At 39.6% G+C, this 27981-nt stretch overlaps 1 protein-coding gene across 6 annotated transcripts; it reads left to right on the plus strand.

The window, feature by feature from the left end:
* The first annotated feature begins 290 nt into the window (after positions 1–290).
* On the plus strand, positions 291–26165 carry LOC117300032 (sterol O-acyltransferase 1-like). 6 transcript variants are annotated; one of them, XM_033783683.1, is made up of 15 exons: positions 291–490; positions 3921–4025; positions 11150–11234; positions 12711–12857; positions 13653–13792; positions 14529–14576; positions 15036–15143; positions 15727–15886; positions 18299–18488; positions 20217–20503; positions 21370–21597; positions 22035–22130; positions 22519–22651; positions 23966–24126; positions 24862–26165. In XM_033783683.1, exons 4-15 carry the CDS (start codon positions 12762–12764, stop codon positions 24916–24918), a joined length of 1704 nt encoding a protein of 567 aa, XP_033639574.1. In that variant the 5' UTR covers positions 291–490; positions 3921–4025; positions 11150–11234; positions 12711–12761; the 3' UTR covers positions 24919–26165. The 6 variants fall into 6 exon arrangements, with proteins under 6 accessions (XP_033639574.1, XP_033639573.1, XP_033639575.1 ...); XM_033783682.1 differs by lacking the exon at positions 11150–11234 and having other exon boundaries at positions 292–490; XM_033783684.1 differs by lacking the exons at positions 291–490; positions 11150–11234 and adding an exon at positions 1812–1937.
* The last annotated feature ends 1816 nt before the right edge of the window (positions 26166–27981 follow it).

Raw genomic sequence — 27981 nt, forward strand, 5'->3', positions numbered from 1 at the left:
TTATATTTTAGCAATTTTAAATGTTTATAATTAATTTTGTAAAAGAAGTCGTAAGCAAAGATCGTAATAGTCTTAGCCCAAGACGTCGGTGATCGACGCTTAGCAGTTGTAAAAAATCGCTGTAGCGCGCCATCATACGGCATGGTTTAACCAACTTGACTGCTTGAATCAAGACTAGTGTTCCACGCTGGAGAGAGTTACTGCATCCATGTTTTAGGGACGAGTCGGTATTCGCTAATTTTGTAGAGCGGTATTACCGCTTCGATGGTCAAGTCGCCATTTAGAACGAGATGGTCCCACACACGTCCACCACACACAGCTAGTACAACGGAGCGAGAAGATGACAATACTATCACAGCACTGCTGCCGGCCGTGCGGTCACTGTCGTCAGGGAGAGTGTCAAGGAAAGGTGATAGGGAATGTCCGGACCCAGCAAGGACATTCAATTGTCATGTAAAACTCATTATTATAGGACAAACAACAGAGTCAGGTGAGCGAGAAAAACTTTGTTTATCTTTCAGAAATTCTGGCTTGTCATGCTTGCTGATTCTTCTGTGTTCAATTCAATTCAGACAAAAATTTCAATTATCTCTCTCTTGACTCAAATAATCAAAGACAAGAAGAGTCAAGAATAGAACTTAGAAGAGATGGGAACTTCTCTGTGTGCATCTCCGGTGTACTTTTCAAGATAAAGTACTGTGGAATTGTTTTTGTGAGCTGTTTTTCGTCACTGAACATTGATAACCGCACACTCCCGCGTCTACAGCACCGTGTGTTTATGTATGCCCTATTTATGACACACAAACAGGGTGAGTCAGAAGTCATGACCAGATGCAGTGTGAACGAATAACAGTGCCAAGTTTTATCAGTTTCTCTGTAACCCTTTTATTGATTCACATTGTGAAGAAACGTACCTGACTGCTTCTTGTTCACTTATTTTAGTTTGACTCATGGGGGCCACATGGTCTCCATGTTTTACTTATTAAAATAAAAAGCGGTAGACGGAAAAGGAGACCCAGTTTCAGTTACCAGTAGAGACCCAGTAAAGTAGAGGACGTACGTCATGGACTTTGGTCGTGTGAATAAAACATTGTATGCATAATTCATGTTTGATGTCGGGTCAGATGTCAAATCGAAATCGAGGCAAAGCGCGCGACTATCTCTACTTTGCCTCGATTTCGATTTGACATATGACCCGACATCGAACATGAATTATGCATACAATGTTTTATTCACACGACCAAAGTCCATGACGTACGTCCTCTACTGGGTCTCCTTTTCCGTCTACCATAAAAAGCACATCAATCATCGACATTTGATTTGGAAATAAGTATTAATAACAATACGATTAAGATACTATTTTATTTCATAATTAGATAAACTATTATTATATGTTTTTCAAACTTTGCCTGATCTGAGAAATGTTTTGCACAAAATCTTTCCTCAGATTGAAAATTGTCAAATCACTTTCTCTAACTAAGTTCCTTCAAAGAGAATCATTTCTCAAAGTTATGAACAGTAGTACTTTTTACCTAGTAAGATTTTATGGTCATAAATCTTTGTTAGTAATTACCAAAGGTATACACTCCCAAACAAATAGACTTTCTCTCTTATTTTTCCTGAATTCTTTAGGAAATAGTTTTTTTTGAAAGTGCTGCACAAAGTTCATCTTTCATAAAGTTTGTTGACCTGATGTGAGGTCAACAAACTTTTTTACCCCAACAGGAGGATTAGCCATCAATGAATGGTGGCCCTGTTTGTTATTTAGCTGAAAGGATCAAGCTAAAGCCAACAATTGCAGGGAGCCAGTCAGCAGTAACTACTGTAGTGTACAGTGTTGGCTTGTAACACTTGACAATTTTGCTTAGCAATATTTTGTTTTGGTTTAGCAGATCTGTATGCTTGCCAAGTTTGTGTGGTAGTACAGCAGCAGAAAGGTGGGCAATGTTCATAGTAATATTACTGTTGTACAATGTATGTACAATGTATTTGAATGCATAGTGCATGTGAAGTATTACTTGAACCATTGTGTACTGAATGTGTTGTAGCCAACTGCAAATGAATGTTCTTTCATCATCATGTAGGAATGAATGGTCATAATTCAATACAATGTAAGTTGTGGTTTGAAGCTCAAGTAATATGATACCAAAAGTTCACAGTGCTTGTTGATTTGTTGTGTAACTTCCATTGAGAAGTCTTCTTTTGGCCGGCAGTGTTTTTTTTTTTATTGCACACATTGGCATTTGCAGTATACAAAGATTGATCTTTTAAACGAACACATTGCCTTGGATTGGTCGAGTTGGTCTTTGAAAAGTGTTTTTAATCGTTTGTTATAAAATGCATTGATTAGAAACTGAAAGCTATTTTAAAAGTAGAATATAATGACCCACACAAGTATCACTCGAAATTGCGTGGTTTTCCTTTTACCTCGTCGACTAACACCGTTGGCCATTTTTATGGGAGTCAAATTGTTGACTCCCATAAATGGCCGACCGTGTTAGTTCGCAAAGTAAAAGGAAAACCAGGCAATTTTGAGGCAAATTTGTGTGGATCATTGTATTCTACTTTTAAAACATCTTTCTAACCATGTGCATTTTATAACAAATGGTTACAAACGCTTTTCAAAGACCAACCCGACCGATCCAAGGCAACGTGTTCCTTTTAATCACTCAAAATGATTGTTAGCATAAAAACTTACTTGATCAGTGGAGAGCTATTGATAGTATAAAACATTGTGAGCAACAGCTCCCTCTGAAGTAGTAACGTAGTTTTCGAGAGAGAAGTAATTTCTCGCTAAAATATTTAAATTTGATTTCATGACCTCAGAATTAGATTTTGAGGTCTCATTTTCAAGCTTCTTAAAGCAAGCACACAACAACGGTGTTTTTTCTTTCATCATTCACTCACAACTTAGATGACCAATTGAGCTCAAATTTTCACAGATTTGTTTATTTATGCATGTTGAGATACACCAAGTGAGAAGACTGGTCTTTGACAATTACCAATAGTGCCCAGTGTCTTTAACTTAATTTATGTCATCTATACAAATCACTATGGTGAAATTGAGGTCTCAAATTAAGATGAATCGGTCCTTTGGGAATTTGACCCTGGTCTTGTTTAAGGTCATACACCCACATGCTGCCATGTTGTTTCATGGTTCTTTTCTTGAAGGGTCAAGCAAAGTTTGCATCGAGGTCAAGTTTCATTGTACTCAGTTTACAATGAGATTCATTTCATTGTACACAGGAAGAGGAGCCAACTAATCAGTAAACTATCCATTTATATCTGGTGTTAAAAGCAGGCAGGCATGTGTTTAAAACAAGGAACCAATGCTGTAGGCTTCAGTTACTCTGTAAAAATGAATGAAAGAAATTTTTGAGAATCCAGGTTGTTCAAAGCTGTAAAGCCTGGTCCATATTCTTCTTCTTCTTCTTCTTCCATAATAGTGCAGTCCACCATCTTGTGTATTACGCTCTTCTGAAGAATGCGAATGCAATGCAAATTTTGACATCACAAATTCTCATTGGCAGCGAACATTTCAGAAAGGTTGAACTGTTCCCGAATCTTGCGAAACATTGCAGCAAAAACAGCTGTTATGTCAAAAGGTGATTGTAAGGGCAACATTAAGTGATAAACAGAGATAGTCAGTCAGAAATCCAGACTAAGTACGAGCAGGACGAAGGTGGTGTCTTGAAAGAAGGTATGAAGTGTCAAAGGTACGAACAACCAAATGCACTTTGTAATGTACCTTGCAAAAGGTACGAAGTGTTCAGGGTACGATGCAAAGGTACAGAGTGTCCAAAGTCACTTCGTACCTTGCAAAAGGTACGAAGTGTCCAGGGTATGAAGTGGCAAAGGTAGAAAGTGTCCTGACACCGTTTTAGTTAACCCACTTCCTTTATTCTACTGTTTGTGTGTAGGCCCTATTGAACCGATAACTTTCAGAGATTGGTGCACTTTTTCCTGCTGGTAAACTACCTCAAAACAGAAAGGACCATTTCAGACAAGCTGTGGAAACAAAACAGGTAAGCGATATTTACTCCAGCTCTATTTGTGTTTCTATGATGATACTCATCGAAATCTGTTCAGCATCTACAATCCCGGCCATATCTCGTTGGACCCACTCCCCCCCACCCCCACCTATGCCCCTGTCAACATTTAGCAGGGGGACGGGGGAGGGAATATTTATTGTCAGGGGAAGTTGACAGGGTATTTTTGTTGTAACATTGGGAATTGGTGGCCCAAGCATTTTGGACGAGATTGTAGATGATGCATAACGGCATTGCATGCCAAAAACACTGGGGCGAACCCCTCCTCTTAGTGACAAGTGTACTGGGGTCTTTATTGTAATGTTAGTTGATAGTTTTTTTTTAAATACAACACATGGGATCTTCTTCTATACATCCTATCCAAAAGGACAAAGCAGAGTAGGCCTAATGGTTATAAAGGGGTCTTGCTTAAGGAAGAAGTGTCGTTACTGGGACTCGAACCCACACTCTTCTGATCAGAAACATCAGATGTTTGGTCTGGTGTTCTTAACCGCTCGGCCACGACACAACCTTGTGGGAGTTTTCACTACTTCTCAATAAGACACTAGTTAAAATACATTGTGATTGTTTTCATCACTTTCTCCAAACACACACAAACAAAATGCTAGTCACATGAAACTACATATTGTTATCACTGTGAACTGGAGATTTACTATTTAATCCACTACATTCTGGATTAAAGAGATAAGATTACTGTAAGTATGTATGATGTTTGTTGTTAAAGGGATGAATAAAATTATGCTTATAATGGGATTTTTGCTTAACAAGAAGTTCTCACACAAGAACAAATAATTTGTTTAGCTTTTGAAAAATTGTGAAAACGGCCCTTAAAGTTTGGTCTTGGTATTGAACAAATTATTGTGCAACAATGTTGTATCATAAAATCGCATTTTGTACAAAAAGTGTGACTTTGCAATGGACCCTTCCCATGAAATATGCAAATCACATTCACGCATGCATATAAACCCTGTTGGTTGGCAAACGCCATAGAGTTGTGCACTAAGCAGATGTGCAATCATGTCTGCCGCACCCATTAGCCGTGTACAAAACAGCGCGATGTTCCCTCATTTTGCCAACCAAAACGTTAGTGCACACGCGCTATGTGCAATTTACATATTTCATGGGAAGAGTCTATTTTAGGACATATCTTGCTTAGAAATAGCCAGATGGGATGTACCAGTACATGTGCTGTTAAAGTGAAGGACATGCCACAAATACAGTATTTGTCAAAGCTGTTTGGTTTGCCAAGTCAGAAATTTATTAAATTTTGCATTTTTTCCAACTATGTAAATGGCAGCATCTGGGATTTTTTCCCCCGAATCGGGCAACTAATTCTTTTCAATATCTCGGCTTTCAGATGAACCGGGATCATGAGAATTGGCAATGGTATCAAATTCATCAAGAGAAAAGCTTCCATTGAAAACAATTTCCCCTTTAGATAATTTTTCAAATCGTTGCCAGAAAAAGTATCCTAAAATACATTTATAATTGCAAGCGTTATGCACCCTGGCCTTGAACTTCGCTCTTCAAGGGGCACAACAATTTCCCTCTGGTTAGAGACACCAAAAGTAAATTTGTACAGGAACCATGCACAGGGCACCACAGCAAAAGCACAGGGCATCATGACAATTGTTGTGGTGCGTTGGGTTATTTCAAGGCCTGTGTGCACCTTTAAGGGAGGTTATGGGGTCAGATTTGTTGAAAACATTGCCATCACAAATCTGATAATACAGGTAGAGTGATAGTTGAGTACACAACAAAATAACTGCAGCAAATGTACCGTGGGTTTTAGTTATTGGAGGTAGATGATTTTTAATTTTCCTGGGAATGCAAACGCGATACAAATTTTGACGTCACAGGGTTGTTTTCACAGGGAATATTTCGCAGGAGTTGAGCACAAAACCACAAGGCAACTGACGCATATTATTCATTGGGAAATTGTGACATCAAAATATGTATCGCATTCGCATAATTTGCAGGAAGTATGAACCGGGCTTTACCCTCCAAATTCCTTCTATAATCCACTTGCCACAGAGAAGGATTCAGAAGGACTGGTGAATACAACAACTGCAACAACTAGTACAACAACTGCTTATAACCAGATAATCTCAGCTAGATTCACATGTATTTTTGTTTGTGTTACAAACATTTGAAACCTTTGTATTGGGTCAAAGTGCATGGCGTGCCTGGGAGAAAAAAATAGTCCATCGCATGGTGAGTCAATATTTGCCAGGACAAAAAAATATGGGGATATATTTTCATTTTATCATCGATTGCGAGATTCGTTTGGTTAGTTTTATTATCTCTGCCAGTGATGGTGAACCGGTGTTCCAGGGAATGGACCCTTCCCATGAAATATGCTAATTACATTCACGCATGCGTACAGACCCTGTTGGTTGGCAAACACCATAGAGTTGTGCACTAAGCAGACGCGCAATCGCGTCTGCGTCACGCACCCATTAGCCGTGTACAAAACAGCGTGATGTTCCTTATTTTGCCAACCAAAACGTTGCTATGTGCAATTTACATATTTCATGGGAAGGGTCTATTCTGTTCCCCAGAGATTCTGTCCCCCTCATGGGAAATCAACATGGGCTGGATGAGGATTATTCAAACGAGGGCGCTATCAGAAGTAGTTTGTACATAGTTTGTCAAATGGGGGGGGGGGACACATAATCTCTTGGGGACAAACTCTCCTGCCACACCGGTAATCAGAGACATTGTGGTGATTCAACATCATTCAAATTGCTCAATCGAGACTTGCTGCTTTGTCAAGACATAATGAAATAATTGTGGGGACCCAGTGGGTGCTTAAACTTTGTAGAGTTATTATTATTATTATTTTTTCTGGTATGCAAGTTTGCCCCAAACGATGCTCGGTCATCGCCTTGGAGCCCTTGAAATGCTCCAGTAAAAATTTACAATTTCCTCATAGGGTGCCCTTTACCATGGAGAAAATGCCTGGGTGCCCTTCCTGTTTCAAAAACGAAGCATACTGTTCATGTACAGGCCTGCTTTAGGTCATCTTGCCCTGAAATATTGTTGAAATTTCCAGGCAAATCCCGGAGATGGCCAACCACTATAGGTCTCTATTATGTCTCTGTTGCTTGCTAGGTGACCTGCTGCTGTCACAGATGGTATGTCAGGCTCTTCGCAGAAATGCTTGATATTGTCAAGCCACCTTATTTCAGGCCAACCTGTGGGTCTGCTTCCTGCAGCGTGACCTTCAAGAAGATTTTGGGTATTGGTCGCAGCCTGCCCATTCTTTTATTGTAACATGACCATCATACATATACATGTATATGTGATTTGCGGCATTGCATGGGTCAATATATATTTGGTTTGTTGGTTTGCAGTAACACCATGTGTGTGTCTACTCGCCTGGTAGATGATGTGCTTTAGAGAAATGTCTTGCTTTATATTCTACTATCTTAGAGTAGATTTTTGCTTACGGTAAGCAGAGCCATGAAATCCAGCCTTGCTCTCACCAAACCTGAACTTTGTGTAGCTAGTCTGAGCACATATTTTCTATAGCTCTTTGCCCCTATTTAAGAACGTATCTTGGTTTTATTATCTGGTTATGAAGTGAGATACGATTCCACAGTGTCTAGTCATTTTGTCAGCTTGCCAAGTTCAGAAAAAAATGAGGGGTTAATACTGCAACATACACACTAGGGCCCTTTCCAAAACCACAGCTTCGGTTTTGGATTTGGCTAAAGCTAGCCTGGCCCGCGGTTGTTTTGACAATTGCGCTTGTTTTACGTAGGAGCTCAGGGCTTCAGAGACGCGAGGATGGAGCTTGAATCCTAATCCAAAACCCGAGCCGTGGTTTCTAAAAGGTCTTATATGTACCAGTATGCGGGTCATTGTTACAAATAATACAAGTTGCATTCATTAATACATGACATGTATTCGATGGAATGCAAGCCCCAGGACACATGTACAATATGTAGATTGTGTTTTGTTTAGTTTAGTTTATATTTAGTGAAATATATCGGATGATTCAGTCTGAGTTTTTTCTGACAGTAGCGTGTCGTGGCCAAACAGCTTGTACGAGGCCAGTGATTTCAGCATTGGGCCAGTTAAATCATGTCAGCGGTCTTTTAAAGTCACCTGGAAATAGATTTTTTTTTTTACAGATCAGAGTATGTTTCTGAACAATAAATAATTTTTTTGAGTATTGTTTCAAACGATTTATATGTATAAAAAAATATTAAAAATAATTTGTGTTGGGGTGACTCCGCCTACCCCTTTTGTGACGTTAATCGAGGTAGACTTTGCCTCGATCGGACACGTATGTGCAAGTACATTCTAGTCCTAGTCATGAGTTTGTACGTTAAGAGAAAAAAAAATTCTTGCATTTTACAGCAATGTCGACCAGGTGTATGGCTGTTGGATGCAGCAAAACAACTAAAAATGGACACTCTGCAAGTCTTTTCCAGCGCTGTGCAGGAAACACTTCAAGCTGTCGTGCTTCGAGAATCCGGAATACACTACACATTTTGACATGAAGAGAAAATATAGAAAAGTTTGCGGTAACACCATGTAATAACAATCTCTAAATGAGTTGGGGTGGTTCTGAAAAGAACCGTTGGATTAACTCGACGTTTCGATCTGTATGCTCTGATCGTCTTCTGGAGAATGCTGGACTCTGATGCTGCATGCTGCTTAAGTACTGGGCGGTGGATCAGCGGTGATGCATGAAGGCGGGAAATAGAGGCGGGAAGTGAACTCGATGATGCGTGGTGAAACCTGTTGTGGAGCCTTGGGTGGAGTGTGGGGGGTGTGTGCTCACTGAACCGTGTCAGTAGGAACAAGCACAGGGGATAGTGAGGGTGTGGCGCCTAGGTGACTGAGGGTATAGATGACCCAAAGCAGTCTAATGGTTGGGGCCTAGGGGGTGACCGTGGATATAGAAGATCCATTGGTCGGGAGAAGGGGGAGCCAGATGTCGCTGATGTGGAAGCCGATGTCTTGGGGTACGGTGTCATGCTTGTGGATCTCTATGGCCTCTCTGATGCGTCTAGGGTGCCACGCCTGGATTGGAGCGATGATGCTGCTGCTGCTTCCCAGTTCACTCGGTGGTCAGTGATGCAGAGATACCAACATACACGATTTGGGCGTAGCAAATACGATTTCGAGCCGTGACTACGATGCTACGATAATACTCAATAAAACACGCTAAACAAGCCGCCCAATATAATTTTATTAAATCGTACAATACATGCAAACAACGAATCAACTATTAAGTGGAAATAAAAATTAAGAAAAATATCCAAATAATTGTAACAGAAAAGAAAAAACACTTTTAATTTTAGAAAGCAGTGTTGAATAATAGCGGCGAATTCACTCGAACATGGTCGTTGCGTGCCCTCTGATCCCGGCCGCTGGCTGGCCGGATGAGTATCTTTACGCTAGTGCATTGCTGCAAGTTCGTACCCATTGATCTCTATTTCACGATGGGGGAATAGTGCACACGTGTGTGGGGAATGAGGTTGTGTGTGAGCTAACGTGTCACAGTAACCTCATTCCTCACGTATCCACTATTATTGTGCCCACGCTGTCTGTACATGTACTTCATCCATGGAGGAATAAATTAGCGAAGCTTGGCACAAAAAGTATGAAATAATGGCGACAAAAAAGGAGACCTTCTGAACAAAAATACCTTCAACTGAGTGGCCTGTGAGATCTAAGCTAGACAGTTTCCATGTTTTCTTACTAGTAATTGTAGCGCCGATGTCCAGACAATGCCCAAAATACGGACACGTATTTTTTGCCCAAAATCCGGACACGTTTTTTTCTTTTCTTTTTTTTCCTTTTTTTTTTCCTTCTCTCTACCAATAGTTTGTTGTTGCATTTCTGATCATTAAAACAAAAACATTTAAGTAAGGCTACCCTTTGTTATGTTACATTTATTTTTGAAACAAAGTCAGAAGATGAGGGATTTTTTTTTTTTTTTTTTTTTTTTTTTTTTTTTCACTGGCCATTATAAAGATTTGTAGCTGTTCTGTTAGTGTATACAGAGGTAATTGTTATTTCACAACAATGCCTGAAAATGAGCTAATTAGCATTGTAGAGAGTTATAGAAAGATCGGTTTAGGGAGCCCAAGCTGCGCTCGCCTTTAACTTTTGGGAGATGCTACTCTTTTTTACAATTCAATGTTGGCATCTCTGAGTGATGTGGGAATGCTTGACGATGGCGGATTTATCGAAGTCCCCCCTCCTTCCGTGTGCTCGGTGTTCCTTAAGTCTAGTGGGAAGGTTACGCCCGGTTTCCCCGACAAAGTTCTTTCCTAAAACATGACGCCATCCCAACAATTTTTCCAGCTAGTGGGGAAGTCGAAGAAGGTACCCGAAATGTGTAACGAACCTAAAGGAGCATTTGCCTAAAGTGAAACAATTAGGTATTGTTTCAACTTTGAGGGCATGTTTTTAGCTTGCCCCAAGCGTCACTATGTATCTTGTGTTGGCACTGCATGCGATTCATCTCGCCTCGATTGACGTCACAAACTGTGCCCTCTCGGGTCGGGCTTATTTTCAAATTTGTAAATAACATGGAAACTAACTTTTTTAAACCTAAGTTAATAGTTTATTCATATTCCACTCATGAAAACACATATTTTAGTGACAAAATCTTTATTTTGACAAAATGCCACTTCCAGTTGACTTTAAACAAAATTAATCATACCTCTTGTTTGTTCAGTATTCTTGTTGGGTTAACTAATATAGTCTAGTGATCGCGCTGCGTGTTTTGCGAGAATAGTGCCCGATTGGGCACTAGTATTTTAAAATAGTGACTGGTTACAGCGCTCTCTCTTGACAAGAACCGTGAACAGCAACCAATAAACTTCCTTTATTTTCCAAATTTCTTTTCTTATGTCACATTTAAGGTGTGTTATAAAACACATAGTGACTGGCATAATTTGGTAACTAGTGCATGTCTATTCCCCAAGGGACTTTGAGTGACCAGAAGAGGGACCTGTTTCCCGAGGGCGAACCTCATTGCCAGTCAATATGTGTATAATAGTACCTCACTGTTATCTTTTACAAATATAAATGTTCAAATGTTGACTCATATATCTTTCAATTCTGTTTTTGAGTTTGTTGCTTTTAACTGCTCGGCCATGACTCACCACAAAGGACCGAGGATGGGTGTTTGTGGTCAACTCAAACAAGATTGAAAAGGTCAATGTAAATTCAGTTAATCAGGTCCTCATTAAATCTCATATTAATTACCAGTGTGTTGATATTTGTATTATAGTTAAGCTTTATCTAGACTGTTTACTCAGTGACTCAATAATACATCATGGGCAATACAAAAAAGGGCTGTCCACTTGAACATTGAGCCGGTCCGAAATTAGACTTTGAATTTTCTGCAGAAGTTTTGCTCATTTGCAGTTTGCCAACCATCGGTGTATATGTAGCAATCTCTTCCGTGCAGGGGAAAATGGCTCTGTAACTAGTGCATGTACATTGAAGGCATGTAGGTTTTGAAATTTCGCTTGACAGGGATACGTTCACGTGAGGTTTGCGAGGACACCATGTATATAATCTCTGTTTGTGAGTTGTCCCGGTTGTGGTGGTTCTAAGAGACCAGGCACAGACCAGCATTGCAGTCTGCTTTTTGGGGAGCAAACATCGCAAAAGAATTTCGAGGCGGAACTGAAGTGTGCTTGTATCTGAAGTTAGTAAACATTGGCACAATACTTTGTGCACATGACATTACTGGATTATAGGCCTACACTGGAGCAGGGTACCAGGTAAAATAAGTATTGGCTCATTCTGAGCGTCATGCGTACTTCACTTTGTGTTGCCAATCGTTTCATCAATGTTTTACCTCTAACATGGTGGCGGGATGACGTAAGCACAATTGTCAAGTCTGTCAGGTCTGTAGTCTATGGATGCGTTTTAAAGTGCACAAGTAGCGTCGCTCTCTTCACTGCTACAACTAATGGCTTTGAATTGTAGTGAATACAACAACAAACGGTCTACCTTTTTATTAGAAAACATGTGCAAATTTAATTTAAAATTTTTGCGAAGTAGAATGCAGGCTTGGACGATCAATGTTGCAACCTTAAGGAGTTCCGCATGGGTGTTTTCTTTCAGCGATTGTTCACTCCTCAAGGTGACATTCATAATAATAACAAACTCTTATATGTAGCCCCTTTTTACAATAGCGTATCAATGCACTTTACATAAGTGCCCTGGTCATTGGGCCAGTAACATTCCTATAATCTTTCTCAGCTCCAAAGGCTTTTTCAAACACAATATCAATCTCTACCCTCGCAGGTTTCCATATATACCTGTGGGTGAAGCCAAGCAATTACACAGATAAGTATCTTGCTAAAGGACACAAAGTATCATGACCAAGATTCGAACCCACACCCTGATGAGTTAAACCCGGTTCATACTTCCTGCGAATGCGAACGCGAAGCGAATGATGACGTCACAAATTCGCAACGAATAATTCCCAGCAGTTCAACTCTGCTCGACTCGCTTGCGAATATCACTGCAAAAGGAAAGTTGTGAAGTCAAATTCACTTTGCATTCGCATGAAATATGAACCAGGCTTAAACAATCACTTGAATTCAATCCTCTCAACCACTCAGCCTTGACCATATGTACTGATTTGTAATGAAATCATTCTCTTTCTGTTCGCAGGTTAAGTGATACGTGTCTTAAAGAATATTGTGAGATAACCCAGACCTCACTATGAGGGCGGGTCGAGAGCCAGACCCGGTGGACAGCCACTTTGGGGAGGAGCTTGACAAGGACATGAATGCGGTGCATCTGCGCCATTTGGCACAGGTAAGCGCAAAGTATATATAATTAGTGGCGTATTTCGTTATTAGTAGGTAATGATGTTGGAATCGCTTTGAGACGTCCTCTGGCTGTGAAAAGCGCTATTTAAAAACTGGTTGTTATTACTATGTTTATTATCGTGATACATACATTGGAAATCCTAACGATACATTGGTCATGCTAAAGTAGTGTTATTTTGAAACTTGTTTATGTGTTAGGTCCTAGACCTAATGACAAAGTTAGAAGTAAAAAATATATTAATTGCACGCAAACAAAAAGATTTGCAAAATTGGTTTTAAAATTCAGGGTATACTTTTGGTAATTTTCAAAGACCGGTATCCACCCCTTGTGTATCCTTACATTGTGCATTTAAACATAGTAAACCGGTGAAACTTTGGGCTCAAGTGGTCATCATAGTTGCAAATAAATAATCACAGGAAGAAAAAAAACACCCTTGTTACAAATGTGCTTTCAGATGCCTGAGAAAGTCTTACAAGTTTGTGTGGCATATTAATTCTTTCTCTAAAAATATATTTCATCAAAAGTGTCGTTTCTAACATTGATTTATAATACCAACAGCTCTCAAATGCTATTTTACCAAGAAAGTGCTTAAACGCTCATTAACTTTTGAGTAATTACCAAAGGTTTACATTGCCCTTTAAACTCCTTTAGCTTGATCACATCACATCAGTTCTTGTAGCGACAGTCAGCGTTAGTATGATTCTACTCAAGCTGGCCATGATAGTTTTTCCAATTTGGTTTGTATATAATTCTTCTCTTTGCCACCGTCTCTTGATGCAGAAAGTCAGAGCTGAATTTCTGGGTCGTCTTGACGGCCATCTTGAAGATCTTTTGGATAGCTTCGTTGGAGAGGTGGAGAAACAGAGCGAGACTGACTGCATGTTCCAGGAAACCCATCATAAGACTTCAGACAAAGAATCGTAGGTTGTCTTTATTTATTCATTTCAGTATTCTGAGAAAACTGTCCGTGCCCACCTGCGATATTATTTGTCAGAACTTTTTGTAGTTGCATGACTTATTATTTTCCTTTTAAAATATTGCTGCTATAATGAAACCCTGACTCAACAAAGGAAAGGTTCTCATAATTAGCAACGGGACTTAATGTTGATGGGAAAATATGAGGACGCATTCACAGTGATTTGCAAGACCTCGGCTGTGAGTCACAGCCGATATTCTGTCGTGGTATGCTGAAATCTGGGAATGCTCAAATATTTTAGATTTTAGACCGAGACCAAAAACTAAAACACACAAAATTCTCAATATATCTCAAACTTTGGCTAATTTACCTAGTCAGCACTGATAAAATATCTTCAGTAGTCCTTTCTGAATCATTTTAAACCATAAAATCACCGTCAATGTTTTGACCCGAAATCTGCAAAACTTATCATGGTGGATTTTTTTTATTTTGGACCAAAAACTCAACTTTATAAAATTCCAAATTTATCTAAAACTTTGGTTAATTTACCCAGTTTGCACAGATTAAAAGTCTTAAGAAGTCCGTAAAAATGTTTACTTGGTAAGGAGCGCTGGAGTTTTGTTGCATTGTGCACGTTTTGTTTTATCAGAATACACATGGAAATGTTTAGCACCCTCTTGTGGTTCAGTAATCTTTGTAACACTAACCCCCCAAATCTGTTTGTGGCATTTTTCTTCCAGGAAAACACTAAAGGAAAAGGTGTTCGTTGCCAGGGAGTCTCTCCTAACGTAAGTTTCAATTCTCATGATACACTTAAAGGAACATTACAGGGGTGGATTTCACAAAGAGTTAGGACTAGTCTTATCTTGAGTTAGGACCAGTTACTCGTCCTAACTTAGGACTATCCATGCAATTTGTATATCTGCTAGGACTAGTCCTAACTTTAGGACTAGTCCTAACTCTTTGTGAAATCGACCCCCGAACTGTTAAGAAATCTGAAGCCTTTCACAGGCATCTGAAAGCTCACAAATTTGTATAACAAGAGTGTTTTTTCTTTTATTATGTTCTTGCAACTTTGATGACCAATTTAGTAAAAATTTTCACAGGTTAAATGCATATATTGGAATACACCAAGTGAGAAGACTAGTCTTTGACAATTACCAATAGTGTCCAGTGTCTTCAGTGAAAAAGTTACTTTTAAAATTGCATAGTTTGTTTCTATATTTCAATTTTTCTCCTCCGTACAGGCAATTACTTGTCAACAAGAACATCAAGACGATTTATAACATATTCATTGCCATGCTGATTGTATTCATAATGAATAAAGCTGTGCACGAATACAGCGAGACCGGAGGGTGAGTAACATGCCGCGTTGTATTCCATTCCTCAATCATGTCGTGTCCCAATTCATTCAATTTTTACCACTTATCAAAGTCCAAATGAACTGTTTTTTTGGGTGGTCGCTAGCGACCGCTGTGTGCACCTATAGGGTTAAATGGAAATTTATTGTATGTGAACAATTTGTACACCCAGTTTAATTATTCGCAAATGTTGACCCCATTTTACCAAGCTGGCTAAAACTGAGGGTGGGGGACGGGGGCTGATAAGGGTCTGATTCCTTGTATTTCTCATTAAAAACAAAACTCTGTGCCTTTTTGGCATTTGGATTACTTGCCTACCACTCGACCGCTACCACTAGCCTATTTATTGCTTTAAACTAAATTCTTGTAATTTTCTGTATTTTTAAAATGCAATGTTTTTGTTTTTAAATGAGTGTCAAATTTAGTGCACACAGGGAAAACAACTTTCACTTTTTATTTGTTATCTGTGATGAAATAAATCAGTTGAATTGAATTTAATTTAAATTGGTCTAACAAGTAGCTAGTAGCGAGGAAGTCTGATACTCACGCCATGTTTTTGTCTTTGTGTGTGCCAAAGTGTGAAGCTAAATGTGGAGATGCTGCTGTGGCAGTTTGGTCAGTTCCCCGTCGTCCTCTCAACGTGGTGCGTCATGATGATGTGGACCATGGTTGTCAACTTTGTCCTGTTCCAGTACTGGGCCAACAACCGCCATAAAAAACGTCACATTCCAGACCCGGTGAGCAAAATCTGCTGATTGTTTGTTTCTCATTGCACTTCATTCCAAACCTAAAAAGGAGCTAACCATAAATGCTTACTGGGATACCTACAGTTACATACACTAAATATTTGTAAAGCGCCTTTAAAGGCAGTGGACACTATTGGTAATTAATCAAAATAATTATTAGCATAATACCTTACTTTGTAACGAGTAATGGGGAGAGGTTGGTAGTATAAAACATTGTGAGAAACGGCTCCCTCTGAAGTGGAGTAGTTTTCGAGAAAGAAGTAATTTTCCACGAATTTGATTTCGAGACCTCAAGTTTAGAATTTGAGGTCTCGAAATCAAGCATCTGAAAGAACACAACTGCGTGTGACGAGAGTGTTTTTTCTTTCAGAGTTATCTCGCAACTCCAATCGAGCTCAAATTTTCACAGGTTGGTTATTTTATGCATATGTTGAGATACAGCAAGTGAGAAGACTGGTCTTTGACATTTACCAATAGTGTCCACTGGCTTTAAATCGAGATCAAAGCTCTGAAAAGAGCAAAACCAATGGAACTATAACTACAACAAATTACATCTGATATAAGTGAGTTTTGAGAGTTTTTTTTAACAATGGCAAAGAGTTACAATTTCTGATGTGTACTAGGAGGTTGTTCCATATTCCGGGAGCAACAAAGGAGAAAGTCCGGTTGTGAGCAGATGTGAATGTTCTGTTGGTTTGAGTGTACAGTTAGGTGTGTGTTATCAGAAGCTGATCGCAAGCTTGAGCTTGGCGGTTTGTAGAGAGCAAGGCAAGATGATAAGTAGCCCGGTGCTAAGGTTACCAGCCAAACTACAATTTTATATTTACAATTTGTGACTGGTATCATGCTCATTTCTGCTGAGGAAAGCAAATAGAAGCAATATTTTCTGCTGAAGCAGTTCTATGTCATCGGGCCTTGATTGTCTAGATCCCCTTTGTTTGTGCAGCATTGTGTACAATAAAAAAGATGTCAATAAATTGTTGCGGTACCCGCTGCTAATACATAGGATTGGGTAGCTCAGTGGCCTTGTGGTAAGATATCTGCTCTAGCAATAAGGTTTATCGCGAATAGCAAAATGTCAAGAGAGGGCGCTGTTGAACCCACACAAAGCATTGGCGATGTGAGCGGAAGTCATGCATGACAACATACACCGGGGTAGCAAATCTGCCCCATCTACCTACCCATTACGCATTGCGGTTCTGAATCGCGATAAACCTTATGCAAAGGCTGTGGGTTTGAATTCCACACGAATGATTTGCCTGTGGAGTTTTTCAACGCGAGAAAGTACTACAGTACTACAATTCCAACCTGATTATGGTTGCAAATAAATTATCCTTCCCTTACCTTATAATAATAGTACTAAGATTTTTGGTAAAGCGCCTGCACAAAAGCCTCTAAGCGCCTAAAGAGAACAATAAATTATACAATAAGTGAAAGATACAGTACAAGCAAATTACAAATAAGCAGCTTTCAAAGTTTTTTAACAGAGACTTAAAGGCAGTGGTAATTACTAAAAATATTTATTAGCATAAAACCTTTCTTGGTGACGAGTAATGGGGAGAGGTTGATGGTATAAAACATTGTGAGAAACGGCTCCCTCTGAAGTGCCATAGTTTTAGAGAAAGAAGAAATTTTCCACAAATTTTAGTTCGAGACCTCAGGTTTAGAACTTGAGGTCTCGAAATCAACCATCTTAACGCACACAACTTCGTGTGACAAGGGTGGTTTTTTCTTTCATTATTATCTTGCAAGTTCGATGAATGATTGAGCTCAAATTTTCACAGGTTTGTTATTTTATGCATATGTTTAGATACACCAACTGTGAAGGCTAGTCTTTGACAATTACCAATAGTGTCCACTGCCTTTAAAACAGTGTAAAGAACTACAGTCTGGAAAATATGCACGGGCTGCTTCTTTTTCTTTGGAATAGTCTGCATGTGCATATTCGCCAGGCTAATTCTTTACACTATTCTAAGTCTCTGTTAAAAAACTCATTTGTTAGAAAGCTGCCTATTTGTAATCTGCTTACCTGTATTGTATATATCACTCATTGTATATTTTATTGTTTACTTTATGCGCTTAGAGGATTTTACATAAGGCGCTTTGCAAAAATCTTCAATATTATTATTATTAGTTAAGGTAAGAATAATTTATTTGCAACCATAATCAGGTTGGAATTGTTATAAATAACATTGAAAGCTACAAAACACATTACAAAAAACTTAATCCTTATTTACAAGTTGTAGCTGAGGTTCAAAAAAGTAAACGCTAAATATTCAAAAGTGACCAATCATTTAATATTATTGTAGTGCTTAATACACATTGTTGTTTAGGGTAAAAACAAATCATATTCTGTACATATTGATTCAAATTTTGACCTCTCACCTCTGACCCCTTATGTAGATATGGCTGGGCGTGTATGTGACGTCGCAGCTCATCATGGGCGTTTTCCCCATTTGGTCGGTTGTCAATCACCAGCTTCCCCCTGCCTCCACCATCATCATCATTGCAGAGCAACTGCGTCTGTTCATGAAGCTCCACTCGTTCGTTCGGGAGAACATTCCAAGGGCACTGAAATGGAGGCCACCCCACGGTAAGACTTGACGGCAATCTATGAAACTCGGCCCTTTACATGCATCAGCCAATCAATAACTGTGATCGCGTCTCTCAAAGATTTCTTGATAACTTTGCTGATAAATTAGCTATATTGACAAAAACCAACTAATGACAAAAAACACAATGTCCACAGATTTACATTAAACTTATACGGTTTGAAGATGTAAGATATGTGTTGGGGTCCGAAGACTGATGTAGTGTGGGGGTCCAAAGCGGCTGCTAAATACTGGAAATGAAGTTTTAAAGACACACAGGTTCTGTTTTCTCTCCGCCAATGTAGTTGACCCTTTATTGAATTGTTGAGTGACCTAACCTGCACAATTGATATCTGATGAAGATTGTGCAGGCGGGTGATAAAATACACAAAGATACATTAATTAAACTCCTGCTTTAGTACGACAATACTTAGGACCTCTCAATATCAATTCATCTCTTAAAATCTCAATAGACACTAGACTCAGTTAACTGGGATATATTAATGGCACAGCAGTACTGGGCAATGGGGATATGAGACACAAACATACATCGTTGAGCGCCCAACTTCACTTACACCATTTGCACACAGAAATAAACACCCATTCCCCCAATGTCCAACAGAGCCATTGCCATACATACATCCGTCCATACATAGAAACGTTAACATTAACTTCTACATGTACCCGACTGCGCGTGTATGTACCTCAACACAGCATAGCTTATAACGCTAACCAACGCACATGTACATGTATATCCTAAAGCGTCACCTCCAAATCTGTGACCCACACAAGTTTTCTAACTGTAAAATTACTCTTTTTAGTCAATGAAATTCCCAAAATCTACTACAGAATATGAATCTATGGATATTTGCGGATATAATGAAAATAAGCATGAGTCAATAACATTGCATTATAATGATTAAATAAAAGGTTTAAAACTACGGATAAAGTTTGGCATCCTCACCTGATGAAGATTGTGCAGGCGGTGAGGAGCGTGGGGGGGGGGGGGTCTCTAAACTTCAAAGGGCGCCACCCTGCATCCTCAGCGGAGAGAGAATAACTTTATACTATAACAATTAAACAATTGCTCCAATATTATAAAGGAACAACTCCTCACAAAGATAATGGTGGTAGTAAGCTTACCTTATCACTTACTGAGGTGCTGTAGTTTTTGAGAAATTAGTAAAACAAGTCACAACAATTATTTCAGCATGAAGAGCATATTTTCGTGATATTGTTTTACTTATTTCTCAAAAACTACAGCACCTCATTAAGACATCTTTCAAGGGAAGCCTTAAATCGTTTAAAGGCACTGAACACCTTTGGTAATATTCAAAGACCAGTATTTTCACTTGGTGTATCCCAACATGTATCAAATAACAAATCTGTGAAAATTTTGACTCAATTGGTCAATGAAGTTGCAAGTGAATAATGAAAGAAAAAACACCCTTGTTGCACAACTTTGTGTGCTTTCAGATGCATAATTGTTTGTTGTTTTACTTGTTTTATTTCCAAAAATCACAATAAATAATCATAAAACATACAAGCATAATAAAAGGCTTCAGGCCTGAAGTCTTTTATTTTTTAAGTGAGAAAATACCTCTTTTATCAAAAACAGTATTTTTTATTTTGATTTTTGCAACAAAATCTTTTTACTTCTTTAGGCCTATTGGAGTACTCTTCTATACTGGAATTTATAAACTTTTGATACTTTTATTCAAAATTTGCAGTTTCAAATGGTAGTCTGCTTCAACGGAATGGTCTCAACGGGCGGAACGGTCACGTCCGTACCAACGGCCACATGAGAAGCAACAGCGAGGGCACTCCCCGCCTCAGGACCCCAGTCAGCGGTAACAGCCCCGCCAGCGCGTCCAGAATAAGTGACTCTCCTTCCTCACCTTGTCCTGACTTCTCCAAATTCCTCTACTTTCTCTTTGCCCCAACGCTGATCTACAGAGATCAGTATCCAAGGACACCCAGTATTAGATGGAACGTTGTCAACACTAACTTCCTTCAGGTGAATTCTTCTACTTTTGTTTTGTAACTATCCAAATATCTATATTGACGCCTTGCACGCACGTTACACGCGGCGACTGGCCCTGCTCACCATTTTAGTGTTCAATAGGGTAACGCTTGCGTCACGCCTAAAATGTGCACTTCACTGAATAACGCACAGTGACAAATTGACCACCAAAATGGCGCATCCAAGATTATTCTGATGATGACGTCAGGTGAATTGGGTCAATATGAAAATTCAGTCAGTGACCAGTTAAAGCCAGAAGACGTGTTTTCATGCCAATATTTTCTGTGCGAGAAATTGAACGACATTTGTTGACATGCTTTTGCATAAACTTGGAATATCGGTTCATTAACATGCCAGGGGTCGATTTCACAAAGAGTTAGGACTAGTCCTACATGTATTTTAGGACTAGTCTTAGGAGATATGAAAAACGTATGGCTAGTCCTAAGTTAGGACGAGTAACTTGTCCTAACTTGAGATAAGACTAGTCTTAACTCTTTGTGAAATCCACCCATGGACTACCATTGTTTTGCTTGCACAGATCATTATTATTATCAGTATCACTGGTTTATTCACCCAATATTGGAGCCTGGAGGTTTTGTAATGCTTTGTTTACACACTCAAAGAGGGACAAAGGGTACTGTCAATTATGATTGAAATTTCCCTTTTTTTATTATTTAGCCTTCATAGCATTAGTTTGCTTAGCCAGTAACCCTGTTCAAAGTTGAGAACCGGATCCCTGCATCCACACTTATGTGGAACCAAATATCAAGTCCAACATTTCTGGAGCCAGCCAAGCTCTATAGTGGTCAAGGCTCTACAATATGTCAGTCTATCAACAATGTGTTTGATTTGTATTTCAGGTCCTTGGGTGTCTGTTCTACACTTACTATACCTTTGAGCGATTCTGCATTCCGATCTTCAAAAACTTCAGCCAGGAGACGTTGACCCTCCAGCGCCTGGTGCTGTGCGTCTTCAGCTGTATGCTGCCCGGTACCCTGGTTCTTGTCCTGGCCTTCTTCGCCATCCTTCACTCTTGGATGAACGCCTTCGCAGAGATGATGCGTTTTGCCGACAGACAGTTTTACAAAGTGAGTGGTTTAGAGTGGTTTTTGTTTCTTCTTCGGATGAACCCTTGTCTAATGAAAGGCTTTCGAATGGCTTTACAATACCAGTGCTTACTCAAGATTCTCAGGATTTTCTCAAGAGCTCCTTTAGCCTTCTCAAAAGAAGTACAAGCAGTCACCAAAGGGGGAGTGAAATAGTCCTTATTCTCTTCCAATCTGTAGTTTGTGTTTTTGTGATGCACAGAATCTGCACACCTCTTGAATTGAAACATATGTGAGGGTTTGGTTCCCCCCCAAAAAAGGAAATGTCGTCCCCATCTGTAAGCTTTTTTAAACCCAAGCCCAAGCTTAAGCGCGAAAGTTAGCATGGCGCAAAAATGTTTGCTTACCAGAAAAAGATTGCAGCATGTCTGACCATCCCTGTGAAAACTCTTTGTATTTTTTGTCCTTTGTTTTTTTAGGATTGGTGGAATTGCAAGTCTTATGCCAACTACTACCGCACATGGAACATTGTGGTCCATGACTGGCTGTACACGTACATCTATAGAGACTTCCAGGTACAAGACTTGAACTTTTAAGAAGCGTTTCCTTCATCCCATAGTTGTTTGAGACCAAGGTGCCCTAGGAAATATTGTGCCCAGAACTGTCTTGGGTGCGATTTCGCTCGGTCGTAAATAGTAACTGTTTCGGTTGACCATCCGCCATTGACCTAAACAGTTATTGAAAATGGTGACAGCCGTGAAAACGCACCCCAGGGTGCCATATTTCCTAAAGCTGTGCAGTACAAAAATAATTCTTTGCAAAGTAAGATCTTGCCAAGTACACATTGGTTACATCATTCGTGAGTTTTAACAAATTTTGATTGGTCGAGAGCCAATAATGTGATGTGATACAAAAACGCATTTACCATTTTCTTTTTCTTTTTTTCTTTCTTCAATTTTTTAGCTTCTCCGGATTAGCAAGAGCATTTCCATGATGGCCGTTTTTGTCATCTCTGCTTTCGTCCATGAATACGTCTTGTCTTTTGCCTTTGGATTCTTTTACCCGGTACTCATGTTCCTGTTTGGCGGTGTGGGCTGTAAGTACACCATCTTATTCCTCTTTTGATGTTCTGATCCATTGAGCTCTGCCTCTTCATGTGTTGACTTTATCTCCGACCTCATACCCCAGTGGTCTACGTTCTCACGCGCCTTTTTTTTTTCTTTCCCAGAAAGCCTTGCTCAATCATAACCCCTGCAAGTGTGATTTTGAAATATCCAATATATTGGATATTTTAATTAGTCCTGTAGTTGATCCAATCTGTGTTAGAGACTATGCAGAGTACGCTGTCAAAAGATGCATCAAGCATCAACCCCCCCCCCCTCATTATTTCAGATCGTGTGATACGTCTTGCGGTATACAGTTTAGGCTGACCATAATAAACTAATCGCTCAACAAGCGCCCTACAAGTTTGTAGCAAGTGTGTGCAAAGCAGTAGCTTTTGGTGGGCCAGTCACCGTGGATTTCAATGTTTCCCTACCAGTGGATTAAGTGACAAAAGGTATCGGTACGTGGCACTGCCTATGGTAGCCAGACTGCCACATTACCGACAGTGTGCCCAAAAGTCTGATTTTCCCCCCGAATTCAAGCCCTGTAGGAGTCTGGTAGTTATGTTGTCTGTGCACGTTCACAGTGTGTAATAGACCCTTCCCATGAAATATGTAAATTGCACATAGCGCCTGCGCAGTAACATTTTGGTTGGCAAAATGAGGGAATATCGCGCTGTTTTGTACACGGCTAATGGGTGCATGACGCAGACGCGATTGCGCGTCTGCTTAGTGCACAACTCTATGGCGTTTGCCAACCAACAGGGTCTGTACGCATGCGTGAATGTGATTAGCATATTTCACGGGAAGGGTCCATTGCAAATGGTTGTACAGACCTTTCTATTGCAACATCACACAAAGGGCCTGTGTGGCAGGAGAAACAGTCCCCTCTTGAGATTCTGTCCCCACATACGGCAAACTGTGTACAAACTTCCTCAGATATAGACCGCATTGAATATGACGTCTCTCGGCTCAAATATCTGACATACAAGATGGCGTCTGTGCGTGTGCGTGTAGGGGTGCGTGTATGTGCCGTAGAAATCAAACCGGAATGTTGCGTGTTGCGCTTCGATGATGTACACGTCTATAGTGGTCTATAGTGCCTTCTTTTGAATCATCCTACTTCAGCTAATGATAATTTCCCATAATGGAGGACAGAATCTCCGAGGCACAGATTTCCCTAAGATATCGGCACATGAATGCGGAGGTCATTTGTTCAAATCCCGCTTCCAGTCAATTTTGTTTTGCTTCGTCAACCCCACGTCCAATATTTTTAATGGTGTTCAACTTTGTTTCTTCCAATACAGTTCTCTTCATTTTCATAACCAGCAAGGGTTCCTCCAACATCTACAACATCTTTGTGTGGTTGTCGCTATTCATGGGCAATGGCGTCCTGATGTGCCTGTACAGCCAAGAGTGGTACGCTCGACAAAACTGTCAAACCACCCCAGAGATTGTCACATACTGGGTGAGTCAGGGCATTTTATTTATTTTTGTGTGTTATGAAAACAATGACTGGCTATTGCGTAAAGTGCTCGCCTCTTCCCAGCCAGGGCCATATGTGACTCAAGTTGTGCGTTGGTTCTCTGCTGTGCCACAAGGGTTTAGCAGACTATCCGGTTTTCCTCCCTCAGGAAAAATCCAACACTTTCGATCTCTTGCTGTGCTCCGTGGTCACAATGGGTAGATTTGGCCAGCTGCCAAAAGCGCCCTTGCATGCCTGCTTCTCGAACACATTGTAGTTGTGTCCTTCGCAATTCAGCTCTTGTCTGCGAGTAAGGATGATAAGCCTTCCAAATTATTAATTATTTATAAAAACTGGACCCAATTTCACAAAGCTATCGTGCAGAAAATATGAAAAGTGAAATCAACTCCATGACTCATGCTCTCATGTTTCTGATGAACAGAGTATGGGTTCGTTCTCAGTCATGACATTTGTGTCCTTAAGCAAGATACTTAACCATTGTTGCTTTGTTCTTTGGATGGGACGTACAGCTGTTTGTCCTGTGTGTTCTGTAATGCACATAAACCCAGTTTACTATGAGAATGGGTTTGCTGGAAGTGGCTGCTGAATGCGCCACAGCATCTTGTTAACACTTCAAAGGTGTCAAATAATTTTGTAATTTGTGGTCTAGCGGATTTCCCCCGAATTCAAACTCTATAAGTAATTTTTCATTTATTTTTGTCCCTGTTTTTTTTTCAGGATTTCTTGGTTGATTTGACCGTGCCAAAGTCTTTCTTCTGTAACTGGAAACTTTAAGTGGAGCACCATTTCAGGAGATGATGCAAGTATTTATAACCAATGGCCTTTATAGTGTTTGTGATGATGTATAACGTGGCAGCTATACGCCCTCCTAAATCACCCAACAAAGTGTAATGATGCCATTTGTGATGGTCCAAAGAAAGGTTAAAGGGAACACCAGTCTGGTTCCTTTTCAGCAGCACTTGTCAATACTGTATGTGTTTACGGGCACCTAACAAAGACGGTCAAATCATTACAAAGATGCGTAATAGACTTCACAGATACAACTGATGGGACTTGTGTAAGAGTGCAGTTGTTCTGTTAGAGAACAGAGTGGCCCCTGGTCATTGCCTTGGTGTGCCTTGGTGCTCCTTGAAATGTTCCAAAAGAAGAATACAGTTTCCTCACAAAGGGTGCCTTTTATTGGTAAAAAAAAAGGCCTTGGTGCCCTTGCCCTTTCAAGGGGTGCGTTTTGGCGATCGTAGCCAATAACTGTTTTGGTTTAATCACTGGTCAATGACTGAAACAACAACCTCGAACGAAGCTTCAGGCCTAGCACTTTGAAGCAATGGACATGGAAACCCCATGTTTCCTCAGAAAAGTTGGAAAACATTTTGAGACTTGTTGAAGGGTCTATACCTGGGCCCAACTTCAAAGAGCTGCTCAAGCAGAAAATATTGCTTAACAAACTTTCTGCTAAGCAAAACAATAGCAGGATACCAGTCCCAAATTATAGACGTGACATTGTGGTTTGGCTGTATTAACCTGATTCTGATGAGAAATTTGTTGTTGTGCTTAGGTACTTTTTTGCGCTTAAGCTGCTCTTTGAAATTGGGCCCTGATTGAAGACCAGTGATCCTTCTAAGCGGATTTGGCTGCACGTTATCAAAAAGACCTTGAAACCTTCTTGACCTAGTCAAGAGATAATCTTTGGAGACACCAAGGATAAGAAATTATTTTCAATTTAAAAGACCTTTATTTTGCTTTAGAAAATGGTCCACAGTACTCCTGAATGTTAGTTTTACTACTACATCTACCCTTCAACTCAATGGCACTCTTGGCGTGTGTAATATTTTGTAGACATTGCAATATGAGATTTGTTGGGATGAAGCTCTTGTGTTATAGAGAGTACCACTTTACTTGTATTTATTTGTTTGTTTTTGTTGTTATTATTTTATCAAAATAGAGCCTTTGCATTTTCTTTTCTTTTCTTCCCCCGTTTATATTAAGGCATGCACACATAACCAAACGCACATAATCAAACACCGTCCAACATCGTACAGTATACTTAACACTCAAACGGTTGGACTCTGATTATGATGATATGCCTGATCCCATGAAAAGCATGATCAGCTTATTGACTTATGTCCGTATGTATTGTGAATAGTTTTTGAAGTTCGTAACGTTGACTGGTTGTCAGTTATGCAGAAGATGTAAAATATTTGTTGTTTTCTGAAGGTTATAGAAGAGAAACAAAGAAGCTTTAACTGATTTGTATTCATTTCTGAAGAGAGTTGAGCAAAATGTGCTGCAATTTATTGTTAAAGTAGAAATACTTTTCTTGTTCTTCCGAAATATTTGTTTCTCCATTTGGGGTTTTTGTTTCCATTTTCACAAAGCTGCTGAGTGCACAGGTTTAGTTTGCTAAGCACCGGAAATTCTACTTATACCTAAAAGAGGGTACCAGTGAACATACAGGTTTAATAACCTGGCTAGCAACTTGACGCCTGCTGTTTTCTGCTTAGCAGCTTCCATTGACAAGAAATAATTTCTGATTAAGAGCTTGTTGAAATTTGGTCCAGTTAATCCATGCAGAGATCATTTTTTGTTTTTCGCGCAATATGTCTGGAAACATGATACCAACAGAAAGTGTTTGTTTCGTTGAAGAAATGTTGACAGTATCTGAATATGGGCAACATTGAAATGTCCTGATGGCTTTGTCTCTTTGGAGAGTTTGGAACACTAGATGGTAGCAGACATATATGTAACATGTAGAGTTCTATTGTCTTATGTAGTTATGAGTTCAGGGGTCGATTTCACAAAGAGCTAGGACTAGTCCGAACTTAGGACTAGTCCTAGGAGATATACAACACGTGTGACTAGTCCTAAGTTAGGACGAGTAACTCGTCCTAACTCGAGATAAGTCAAGTCCTAACTCTTTGTGAACTCCACCCTAGGGGCCGATTTCACAAAGAGTTAGAACTAGTCCTAACTTACTTAGGACTAGTCCTAGGAGATATCAAAAACGTATGGCTAGTCCTAAGTTAGGACGAGTTACTCGTCTTATACTCAATAATATAAGACTAGTCTTTACTCTGTGAAATCCACCCCAGACATTTCTATTGCAACATCACAGCCCAAGTTTTTGCCAGCCATTGACTAAGGTTGAAAAACTAAGGTTGAAAAACTAAGGTTGAAAAACAAAGGTTGAAAAACAAAACATTGTTTGTAACTCGTCACATAAATATTCAAAAATGGTTTTGGACAAGCATTGAAGCATAGGATGCCCATAGCAACAGCTCTAGCCCAAGCCGCATACTTTGATGCGTTAAAAGAAATCATTTTTAAAGGATTTGGGTACCGTACTTTTTCAAAATGTCCATAGATTTATATTAAACTTACAGGGTTTGAAGATAATGATAGTGGAAAGCTTCGCTTCAAATATTACTTACTGAGGTGCTGTAGTTTTTGAGAAATTAATAAAACAATGTCATGAAAATACGTTTAGACATGCTTAAAATAGTTTTCGTCTCATGAGACAAATATTATTTTCATGACATTGTTTTACTCATTTCCCCAAAACTACAGCACCTCAGCACGTAATATTTTTGTAGGGAAGCTTTCTTCTATCATTATCTTCGTACTGTGTAAGTTTAGTGTAAATCTGTGAACATTGTGTTTTTGTCCTACAAAAAGTACATACACCCTTTAAAGGAACACGTTGCCCTGGATCGGTCGAGTTGGTCTTTGAAAAGCATTCTGTAACCGTTTGTTATAAAATCGATATGGTTAGAAAGATGTTGTAAAAGTAGAATACAATGATCCACACAAACATGCCTGGAAATTGCGTGGTTTTCTTTT

This window comes from Asterias rubens, chromosome 15 (genome assembly GCF_902459465.1).
Source record: "Asterias rubens chromosome 15, eAstRub1.3, whole genome shotgun sequence".
NCBI classification, from domain to species: domain Eukaryota; kingdom Metazoa; phylum Echinodermata; class Asteroidea; order Forcipulatida; family Asteriidae; genus Asterias; species Asterias rubens.

Coding starts and splice junctions, on each gene's coding strand:
- LOC117300032 (XM_033783683.1), top strand. CDS start 12,762: ATGAGGGCGGGTCGAGAGCCAGACCCGGTGGACAGCCACTTTGGGGAG. Junction 15,887..18,298: donor AACGTCACATTCCAGACCCG/GTGAGCAAAATC, acceptor CCCCTTATGTAG/ATATGGCTGGGCGTGTATGT. Junction 21,598..22,034: donor CCGACAGACAGTTTTACAAA/GTGAGTGGTTTA, acceptor TTGTTTTTTTAG/GATTGGTGGAATTGCAAGTC.